The 11,730-nt window shown below is 40.6% G+C and overlaps 1 protein-coding gene across 1 annotated transcript; it reads right to left on the bottom strand.

The window, feature by feature from the left end:
- Positions 1-596: 596 nt before the first annotated feature.
- On the bottom strand, positions 597-11,710 carry GCLM (glutamate-cysteine ligase modifier subunit). The gene is made up of 7 exons (XM_055724922.1): positions 11,376-11,710; positions 8,784-8,849; positions 6,999-7,083; positions 6,184-6,240; positions 4,724-4,926; positions 3,395-3,509; positions 597-1,667 (listed from the first exon to the last, which is right to left on the bottom strand). Exons 1-7 carry the CDS (start codon positions 11,493-11,495, stop codon positions 1,498-1,500), a joined length of 816 nt encoding a protein of 271 aa, XP_055580897.1. The 5' UTR covers positions 11,496-11,710; the 3' UTR covers positions 597-1,497.
- Between the last annotated feature and the right edge of the window lie 20 nt (positions 11,711-11,730).

The following is an 11,730-nucleotide window of genomic DNA, read 5'->3' as shown; positions in this document are numbered from 1 at the left end:
AAAAAAACTGAAGTCCAGGAGAATTTCCCAGTATTGACCACCCACAGGTAAGGTATTTGATGACTCAAAAGGTATCTTAAAAAAAAAAAAAAGATTCACATTCTAACTCAGTGGAATGGATTATAGGAAGCTGACAGCCCATACACTACCTACAGGCACCAAAATTCCACTAGCTGCCTACATGACAGAATTTGAAGGATGTTGGTGAAAACCCACTCCCTTACAGTCCAAATCTCAAAATATGTACACCTAAGTTAATGAATACTACTAGCATGAAGTCATGCTCCTGCCTGAAATCACAAGGAAAACTAGTACTTTAGACACTCAGCATCAAGCTCCTGCTGAACTACCAGTTGAGCTTTTGCTGTCTATTCTGATTTAAAGGCCAAGAAAACAAGGTGGCCTTATCGGTAGAAAGAGAACATTAAACCAGAAGCCTTGCCTTAGCCGCAGCAGTCTCTCAGGATTCGCACTAAGCTACTGCCAAACAGAAACACACCTAACTTCAAGCTAACCTTTTGCCTAATTTCTGAATGGCACTCAAGCAACAAAGTTTCCTAGGCAACCCCAAAAGAAGTCATCCATTTACACAGCCCCACAGGGAACAGCTTCAACATTTACTATCTGTTCTGGCGTGGCCAATTCCGATTGCGCAGTCCACAAGTATCAAAAAAACACAAAGCCACCGTTGCGAAGACAGGCACAATTTGATTTTTTGATTAACATTTTTTGATCATTTGTTTTCAATTCTAGTTTTAAACATTCACACAATAATACATTTTCAGTTTCAAACAAAAAGATGCCATCACACTTGTGCAAACACTAAACAAAGCATTCTGAGGCACAAAGAAGCCAGAGGGAATTCAAGTAACAGTCAGAAAGTAATGTGGAAGATACATTATTTCTAAATTATAGAGGTCTTTTACACTATATTAAAAATAAACCAATTTTCCCATCCACACAAATTAAACAGCTGACTTGCCTATATATACACATACTAAGTAATGAGACACCAGTTTAATTTTGGGGGGGGTAATTTTTCGTAAAAGGTAACAGTTTTCTATAAAAACTAGTCCTTGAATGCTTTGCAGCTATGTACCTACCAGATAATTAACTATTATTAAAGAGAAATTCATTTTTTAAAAAATAAAAATATGTAAGTTTCTCTATACTACCTAATGGCAGCTACAATATGATAATTTTACAGTGAACTGGTCATAAAAAAGAAAAAATATTTTAAACTGTTTCTCTATAGATAGTTTCAATTAAAAACAAAATATGAAAGATTTTGGGTTTGTTATATGAACTGGTCAATAGGGTAAGAAAGAAAAACAGTGTTAAAGCACTGCAGACACTCATGCTGACATCACACTGAGTAATTACAACTTCTGGTCTTTGTTACAAATGTCATAAAAGTGTTTCTATGAAAAAAGCAATGTTCCCCCCATTCCCAAGAAATTAAAACAGTAAGCCATTTTAAAAAACAAGAAAAAAGTTTTAGGAGGCATTTCTTTTAGCTTGCATGATATAGCCTTTGGACTTGATAATTCCTCTGCTTTTAACAATGACTGAATACCGGAGAAGCCATAAAGGAATCCATTCGTGTGCTTTCGTGTTCTGGATGCTTTCCTGAAGAACTTCTTGGAAACTTGCTTCACAAAGTAATTCTGAAGTTAAAAAGGGATATTGATGCTTTAAATAATGTAATGTAAACAGCTGCAAAAAGCAACACTTAAGAGAAGCCTTTTTCTACAGTCAAGAGTCTTAAGCAGTGCATTCCAGAAGAGTGGTTCTGTGGAGTATCTGGCACTAAGAGTAAAAGCAGCTGAGCAATACAGAAAAAAAAAATATCTTCAGGACACTTTTTTGCAACATGAGTACTTCCCATGAAACTTAATAGACTAAGATTTCTACAATATCAAACGGAGTTGATCAGCAGAGCCATTCGCAGGAAAAAATTGAAATTAAATTTGAGAAGCTAGCTAGGCAAAACAAGAGGCAAGTAAAGCATTAGGCTGAAATCAGCCAAGTACTGAGCACTCTCAGTTACCGCTGCAGTCACTGGAAGCTCAACACATAGCGTCTCCCGTAACTGGGCTCTTAATACCCACAAGCCCAGAAAGCATTAAGAAAAATGGGCTTAAATGCCACAAAGCAGAACAGGCAAGTATAAATCCTTCTAGTTTCCTTTGGAGAGTCAGTCAAAGAAACAATCCCTTTGATGAGGAATGTTCCCAAAAGACAGTCTCAGTGCTCTTCAGCTGACCACTACAGAAAAGTTAAGCTTAGCAAATAATGCATAAGGGAACCACTGCTTGCTTTGTTTTCTATCCAAATCCTCTTCTCCTTCATTTCATTAATCTCAACAGAGAATATTTATTACATTGCAAGTTACACTATGGACTTCACAGGACATGGAAACTGTCAGACTAAATGCAATTCATCTTGCACACTGCCAGAGCGGTGCCAATACGTGCTCAAGCAGTGATGAAATTCATCGGTTGCAACAGTCATACTATAAAACATACACTTCATAAATAGCATTTTATATGCTTTTTTTCTTCGGGAAGGTGGAATGGGAAGAAAGGAGAAGGAAGGAGAAGTATGATCATCATGAATAGTTGGACATAAGGAAGCATGTAGAGGAGGAATGCATTATTGTTTAAGACTTCTTGCTTGCAAGTGCAGCAAGATATTTAAGGCATCATTATAGTGAAGAAGATTAGAAGATGTTTGAGAGATACTAATACAATATCCCAGAATAGTCTAGGGAACTTGTAACTCAGATTTCTGGAGTCTAAGGGAAAGCCTCCAAGTCCTTCAATCACTCAGTAAATGAATCACTGCACAAAATATTTATATTTTTTTATCATCACTGCACAAGATATTTATACCAACCCTCTTTGTAATGACGTTACCTTAAGAACTCACAACTTTGAAAGAATCCCACTGAAAGCCTAATAATTTTACATGTCTAACACTACCAAACTACTCCACAAAAAAAAAAATCAACTGACCATTAACATTTCTATGCAAGCTACTTCACAGACAAGTTCTGGGCAAGTCAGCTTTCATTTATCATAATTCATTCTATGTTTTGTGGAAATAAGTTTGGTTTTTTAACATATTCAAATTTCTCAGTAGTTCGTCCTATTTATTTCATTTTCTTTGATTAAAACTATTTCAGGAAACTATCCAAGGCTGGAAGAGCACCCTCTCCCCCAGCTTTCTTGAAGCAAAACCAAGAACTTAATATTCTGTAGAGGAGAAACTTTTAAATTCCTTTCTTCAGGATTCAAACATAAAACTGAAGTTCAGAGAGAGATCATTCTTGATTTTGTACTGAATAAATGCGTTTTTAAGGCTTTGCCACATGAGGTAACAGAAGACTTACCTTTTGGGTCATTGTGAGTTAACAGCTGTATGTCAAACTGCTTTGCAAAAGCTGTGAGATCAGGTGGCATCACACAACAGGAAGCTAGGTTCACCTGATTGCTACTTGGTTTCACCTGAAAGTAACAGAATAGTTTTATAAGAAAAAAAATTTATGTACTTATTTTAGTTGTTCCCCCCATGCCCCTATTAACTACAGAAATCTTGCTTTGAACCATTTGCCTTTGACCACTGTTTTAAGATCTCAACAAGGCTAATTCTGCATGATGCTGAACGGGCAACTCCTACATCTGCAATTTCCTGCAGCACAGAGCCCAAAGCAAGAATAAGATCTAACTTTAGGTGCTGCCACAGCAAGATGAGTACTAATCCATTCTTTCTGGCTTCCTGTCTGCTGTGCTCCCTTCACAGCATCGATCCAGGTTTTTTTTCCCCCTCTCTAGTTGAACATTACAGGGATGTTCAACTTCAAATAAAAAAATCCAAATAAGTATTTGTTAAAGATACACAATTTGCAGTCCTCCATGCCTTCAGGTAAGTGCTTAAGTCAGATTAAGTTAAAAAGGACACTCTTCCACTGACTCTTTCTCTGCTCATCACAAACTGCATTCATTATGACCATGCAGGTGGTCATTAATCCTCTCAACTCTTCCCCTGTATACACAAAACAGTGAGGAGCACAGATCAGGACTCTCGGCAAGATCTCTTACACAGCTACGGTACGTTCACGTACCACAAAAGAAATGTCTTAAGAGGAGTATTCAAAGAACTAATAAGGAAACAGTTAATCCACAACCTTATATGAGCACAGGCACATACTAGTACAGACCTCCATCACTCAAATGTTAAGAGGCAATTAATCACTTTGGACAACAAAAATATTGTGCCACTTCATTCACAGCCTTACTCTTTACATTTAAGCTTAGCATTCCAGGGGGAAATCCCTCTTCACTTTACTCTGTGTTATGAACAAACAGCTGTGTTTTCAGAGCCACTGGAATAAATCTGAGGGTTTAAGAGTACTGTTTATACTCCTTTCCTAAGTACAAAAGCATTCAAAACTCAAACCTTCAGTACTTCAAAGAACCTACTACTGAACAGACCCATGTTTTCTGGCCTTTCCTCACCGGTAGGTAAGATCACTGAGGAGAGTTACACTTGGAGCCTCCCCCACCTTGAACAACATTGTGACCCTCCAAAAGATGCCAAAAGTAACAAGGCTAATTAATATTTTGTATATAAACCCATCTGTAACAAGTTTACAGCTATGTGGCAGCCAGTTACAGTTCCTCTGTCCTAGAAATTCTACAAGTAGGAAGTTTGCTCTCACCTGTGCCCACAGATACAGCTGCTCTAACAGTGCTTTGTCTAGGTCAGAGGTACCTATGGCAATAATCTTCTTGTTTTGAACTAGATTCTCAAGTTCTTGCCAATAAGGTTGCAAATACTCCAAGGACAGGATAGTTCCATCTTCAACAGGAGGTGGGGCAATAATGACTGAGTCCAATTGAGCAACTCCAAGGGCAGAACATGCTGAGGAAAAAGAACAGAGACACTGTCAAAATCTTTTGTGAAATAAAAACATAAGCAGCAAGACTTCAAATTCAGCAAAAAATATACCTCCTGCTTCACTCTGCTGGCTTTCATTCACCATTTGGAACTCTTACAAGTATCAGCAGTCAAGTATAGCAACACGACATTTTTAGCAAACAATTAATGATACAGCTGAAGGCCAAGTTTCAACTCTAAGTTGGGAGGGAGGGAGGATGGGACACATCCCCCCCAAAAACCCCTGCCACCAAACAAAGCACAAAGCTTTTTTCTCCTGTTAAAACTACATATTTCTCTCAAGAGAGTGGTCACAAACAAGTCCCAATTCCCTTACTCTCAATTTCTTCCAAAATTTGGAACTTCCACTCTGAACTGTAACTCAAGTACAGGGCACGGACTAGGAGAGCTACTTGGACTATGTGAGGAGTCGGACTAAAAGCACACTGAATATGGAGACTGTAACTGCCAGAGAGATGTGGCAAGTCTTTAAGTATCACTGAGCTTTAGGAAAGATGCAAGCCATGAAGCTGTTCTGCACAGCAAAGAAGAATAAAATTAAATAGCTAAATAAATTCTTTTCTTCTGGAGGAAGATTCTATCAATGTATTTTTAACAAATGGTACTACAGCTTACAGCAAGGAGGCTACCAACTGGGGTATCAATAAAACAGAATAATATCTGACCCTTTGTTCTTTGGTAACCCCTTATGCCCAACAGTCTTCCAAAGTGGTAAAGTTCAATGCTGCTCACAATTACTGCTGCGTTACACTAATAAAACTTCATGCATCAGTACAGCTATTGTCCTGTATTTTCAATAAAACTTAACTATTTCATCAGCTGCTCGCAGCACTGTATTACCTAAATAATCTGTGTAATACCACACAGTTAGTAGTGAAGTTCATCATGTTAAGAAGCGGCAGCTAACAACAACTGGTAAGAACTACTGTTACTAAACCATCGCATCCTATTCACTTTTTAACAAGTTTTGTGTGAAAGAACAAAAATCGGACTTGAGTTCGTGGACTCAAGGTGACAGTGAACCACATTTAGTAAGTTTACTGACTGAACTAACATGACTAACATGTAAATAGACTTGATTACCTAAGTCTCTTAGTAAGAAAACAGGCTATACTTGTGACAGAAACTAAGTATACCCCTTAGATGGAAAAGGCTCTAATTTTATTTCTAAACATTGAAGTAAAAAAGAAACCCTACCAGGAGTTTGAGTTTCACACTTACCCAGGTCAACTGCATCTCTGATTGATGAAGAGTTTGATCCAACGATGAAAAGTTTTGCTGTTTTCAAAGAAACTGGGATCAGTAACTGAATAAGCCAGCTTTCATTAAATATATTGCTATCTACTTTTGCTATATACAGTATTTGAGTTCTTGGGTACAGGGTGCTTAGAATATACACCAATTTAAAAAATTGGGAAAAACCCAACCTTCTCAAAGTTGACTGCCCAATAACAACACTGTTATCTTAAGTTTCAGAGTTATACAGTCTCAGAACAAGAAATCATCCAGTTAGATGATCTAATAAGCTGTAAAGCTGGGACTGAAGCATCAGGACACTACACAATAACTGTAACAACCTGTATAAAAACCCCAAATGCAACAGTACAAACAGACCTCTTTAGAACTTAATGAGACTCAAAATGTACTAGCATTAGTTTGGACTGCCTCCTTCAAGTTCAACATATTCAACCTGGAAAAATTATGCAAATAAATGTGCTTCCAATGCTATTTCTTAATTCCAGTACTATCTGTAGTATTTTGCTTCAGAAAAGTCAAAGATTCACAAAATATATTTAAAATGTCTTGAGGAGATCCAAATTAAAGTAGAAAAATGCCGAGCTGCTTTAGAACCTGAAATATGAATTCAAGTCTTTCTTAGACAACTTCTAGACTACCAAAAGCATGACAGTGTGCACTGATGTCATTTGACTTTGCAAATATAAAACATGGTGGAAAAAATATATATACATGAACATCCTATTAATGACCGCATACAAAGACTTTTTATGCCACCAGATTTGTTACTGTGTTCTTACCTGATACTTTCAACTCATCCCTTTCTTCAGGATTTATTTTTTCTACAGCTTGAGCTACAGTACATTCCAGAACCTCCAGTATTTCCTGTAGTAAGTACAAGAGACTTAAGTATGACTTGTGTTAGAACAATAATAGAAATAGAAGTCTTACAGCAGTTACAAACAAAAACACTATAAAAATGCAATGACAGAAGGGAAATAACCCAACGCTTCTTGATCTCTGAGGGGAGGTCAGAAAATAAAGTCATATGAAAGGCCCTATACATCCCCAATATAAAAAATACAAATTACTGACAACAATTACTGGAATAAGTAGTAAGTAATCCATAGTGTTCCGATTTTCTGATGTGAACAGATAGTTGCACCAATTCAAACTGCCTTGCTTTAAAAAGAAAGCCTCATGACCAGCTGAAAAGAACCATCAGAATGAGGGGGTCTGGGTTGGAACACCTTTGCATACAAGTATTTTGTAATTTCAGTGAAGCCTATGAAAAAGACTACCGTGAAAATGCTGTAAAACACAGATTTAAAACAATAGTTTTGAAACTACAAATTGGGAAACTTTCAGAGATTTCACCCTTTCACCTAATTTTAAGACTAGGCTGACATCTCATGTCAGCTGGCACAAGGTGACTCTCAAGTCTTTACCTACATGAGATTTTGTATTATACATGTGCACACACACCACACCGCCCCCAGCCAAGAACTCTTTGGTCATTTTTGCTGCCTTACCAAAAAATCCTCAAGTGACTGAGTTATGCCATACAGTCAGCATTTTAAATAACAATTAACTTTTACTGGAAACCAGTGTAATTCATAAAAGAATTTGGAATTATGCAGTTAACATGTTCTGACAGCAAAATCTAGCTCACACTAAATAATTAACTTTAAACAGATCACTACATCTTACAGAGACAAATGTTTATTTACGTTCTCTTCTTGAGCAATCATTAGATCTTCCAGAAATCGTTCAGCATTAACTGCCTCACCACACTCCAGTGTGGAATGCAGCAACGTTCAGTTGATGCCACCATTACACAAGAACTGGTAAAGAACCCCAAAGAAACAGTTAGCAAAGTTTTTTAGTTTTGTGTGCTTTTGCATTCGCTTTATTTCTTTAAATGAAGCATGCTAATATTTCACAGAGCAAATAACATATTTAGTGGGAACCTATTACTGCTTTGCTGAATTTCAAAAGCAATAGTGAAAGAGGAGCAGGCAAATACACTAAGAACTTTATGTCAGATGCCATTGACTGTGGTTTTAAGAATTATGTGGAAGTCTTTAGCTCTTAAGGGCAAATCTGCATCTTCAGAAATATTTTTGAGACAACCAAGGCTATGCTTCAGAGTTCTCCTCCAAATGGGATGATCTTCAGCTATTTAGTTTATCATCTCCATAGTTTAGATAATTCTCCATCGAATTTTTACAAGCATGCTAGCAAACTTCTAAGGTGTATATATATATACAGTCTGGTGGTTAGGGTTTTTTTGTGACTGCATCAATAATTAATTTGAAATCTTACAGGCCAGGGCTTTCATTTTGCTAATAATTCTTACTTGCCATCAACAGAAATCTTCACTTCGGTATTTCTTAACTTCTCTAGATTTACTAAATATTTAAAAAAAAAAAAAACAAACCAAAAGGAGGGGTTTGAGAAATACTCTTAAGTTATCTGGAGTTGCAGATGCAGAAATAGATTAGTGCCTATTTTAAAAGGTGTAAACACCTACATATTTCTGTTTTCACAAGTAAGATGGGTAACACACATAACACCTCTCCTACCTGATTTAGGTCTTGTCCAATCTTTGAGCTCCATTCAGTCAGTGTTTTCTGAATGCAGTCCCGCACCTACAAAATATTTTTTCATATTCAAGTCTCGGTATGTTACAGCTGCACACAAACAATGATTCATAGGCATGTAGGGCAGACTGAGCAGGTGAACTAATGACACCATTCCTTCAACCACAGAAGATTCTTCCATCACAGCTTCCATCTGAAACTTGTTCAAACTAGTTTACTTACATATTTTCCTCTCCTCTTTAACAAAGAGTTTTAGCAGCAATACAAGTACTGTACTTCATTTATTTCTCCAACCATGGCCATATTTAAAGGAAAAAAACAATGCTAAACAAGCAAGAACTAGGGCGTGGGGTGGGCTGGGTTGTTTCTGTGTAGCGATTCCCAAGTCAAAGTGTTGTCAGAGAAAAGCATACGTGCTGTGACATTGTTAGAAATGAGACTTTACAACCCCTAAACATTCATTGTATTAATTATTTCTCTTTCCAAGATCTGCATCTGATACTTTTCATTTACTGCCTACCTATTCCACTGTGCCAAACCACTGATGGTTTTAAGTCCTTCATTACTGAAGGGGGTACCTTCAAATCCCACCCAACACCTGCATTTTTCCTGCATCCACACATGCAATATAAACTTGACTAGGATTCTGACCATGGGTTTTCTCAAACACAGTAAGGCATTAACTATGAAGTCTACATCAGCTAATTAACTGCATGCTGTACCAGTGCTTCAACTGTACCAATGCTCTAGCTTCATCACTGGGGTTGTTACCCTGCAGGCTAAGTAAATGTACCGTCAAGACTGCTACCTGCCAAGGTAGAAACACTTCCCTGAGCTGCTATGTAACTTCACTTTTAGCAATCTGTTTTATAACTAGGTGGATACCTACTTTTCCTAACATTATGTTGCAATTTCCTGTGACACCTAACATTAGCTCAGAGAGCTCACAACACCATGCACCAACCAGAAGATTGCCTCCACCATAAAACTGGGTATCATGAAGATTAAGATGTAATACAGTAATAATACTTTGTGAGCACGTTTTACATGTTCTTTCCCAGCCATTTAAAATGTCATTAAAAAAATAACTGAGTCAGAAGTCAAGAACTGACACACACACAACCTCTGAAACAGCTATCCACAATGCTGGAACTCTTCAGCCTATTTTGATACAGCTTATAGCATCTTTTCCTTTCTGAGGGAAAGTGAGACAGTGCTAAATATGTGTTTTCTCTGTACTGCTACTCTGCAACTACCACATACTGTATTTCTGTTGCAGTTAGTATGCACCAGCCTCTGTCTCCAAAGCACACCATCCCCTGCCCTCAACACATGTGAAAAGCACAGTGTATTTGACTGCTTTGACCAGCTTTTCCAAATAGTTACATTCCAAAACTCCTAACGTCAGCATTCATAGTTTGCAAAATTTTAGCTTACATTCTGCCACTGAGAACTGTACACACTAACTAAACCAAACAGGAGAGTTAAAAGCCAACTTATTTCTGATAATTAATGCCAATTATTTGCTCTTGGAATTCCAGCAACTCTGAAAAGCAGGCAGCCTTATGTTTAAATGGATTTCCCTGTAAACAAGTAAGGTTAAATACCTGATTAGCTCTGCATACTGGCCACTCTTATTTACCAACCATCCAGAAACTGCTCACACTGCGATACAGCTATTTCTTTGGTACAGAATGTGGCCGTTTCACACAGATCACAGAATGCCGCAATATGCCATCAGGCCACATAAAAGTTATTACCACATGTCAGCTAACCAGAAGCATGATGAATCCTTCCCTCTCATTACATCACCCTCCTGTCACCTTTCTTAGCATTTGTGCAGTCGGCCTATTGTAGATTATCAACAGTGCCGCTACACAGCCACAACCAGCCAAAAAAAGTAGTAGCTCCGACAGGTAAACGTCCACTTTCAGCTTATTGTGTCACGATGACACAGCAGATACAGTGCTCCTGGAGCTCAGGACCACAGGATCTCCAGAGACTTTTATCAGGATTATTCCAAGTGTTGGCACACGCTGCCAAAGCCAATAGTTTACGGTGGTAATTTCAAGCTTTTAACAAAGAATGACAGCTATACTTTGCGAAGACGGCAGCAATGGCTCATTTCCCTGAGACCTGTCGCCACCGAGAAATTCAAGTTAGGAAAAACAACGCACCACCGGCACCCTGCCCTCGCCGCACGGCACCAGGGATGGATGGCCTCGGCCACCGCGGGCGGCGGCACCGCGCTCAGCCCCGCAGCGGAGGCGCGGGCTCCGCGCCCCCAGAGGCTCCCACCGCCCCCGCCCCGGGCCCGCGGCCCCCGCCGAGCCGTAAGGGAGCACACGGGGTGGGCCCGCTCCGCCCTCCGCACCTGCCCGGCCACCCTCGCCCGCTCCCGAGGCCGCCTCAGGGCGGCTCAGCCCCCGGCGGCGGAGCAGCGACCGCCGCCCACGGTAACGCTCGGGCCGCCGGGCGCCCCCGCACCTCAGCGACCGCGGCGGGGCGCCACACCTCACCGGGCCGGCCCCCCCCCGCCGCCGCGGCCCGCCCCGCGGGGCCCGCCCCGCTCACCTCCTCGCCGGGGGTGGCCGGGCACTTCTTGCGCAGGCAGCCCCAGTTGAGGAGGTTGCCGGTCTGCAGGGTGAGGGTGGCCGCCCGCTCCAGCAGGGCGCGGGCGCCCTCCGTCCCCATGGGGAGGCCTGGCGCTGCGGCGGCCGCCGGGCTCCCCGCGACACCTGCGGCACCGCGCCGTGACTCAGCACAAATAACGGCGGCGGGGGGGCGGCGGGGGCTGCTTTGTAACCGGCCCCGGTCACATGGCCCGAGGACAATGGGCGGCGGGGCGGGCCCAGCGCCGCCACCAGCGCGCCAGCCCGGCCGCGCGCGCCGCCTCAGCCCCCCGCCGCGCGCCTGCGCACCGCCCCTC

The sequence above is a fragment of the Falco cherrug genome, chromosome 12 (genome assembly GCF_023634085.1).
Source record: "Falco cherrug isolate bFalChe1 chromosome 12, bFalChe1.pri, whole genome shotgun sequence".
Taxonomy (NCBI): Eukaryota; Metazoa; Chordata; class Aves; order Falconiformes; family Falconidae; genus Falco; species Falco cherrug.
The sequence above is the reverse complement of the archived record's forward strand: the minus strand, read 5'-3'. Positions and strand labels throughout refer to the sequence as shown.

Bases quoted from the DNA above. Each gene is read 5' to 3' on its own strand.
- GCLM (XM_055724922.1), bottom strand. From the start codon at position 11,495: ATGGGGACGGAGGGCGCCCGCGCCCTGCTGGAGCGGGCGGCCACCCTC. The intron at 8,850-11,375 runs GTGAGCGGGGCG...AATATTTTGTAG, and splicing joins CGGCCACCCCCGGCGAGGAG to GTGCGGGACTGCATTCAGAA. The intron at 3,510-4,723 runs GTGAGAGCAAAC...TGTTACTTTCAG, and splicing joins AGCTGTATCTGTGGGCACAG to GTGAAACCAAGTAGCAATCA.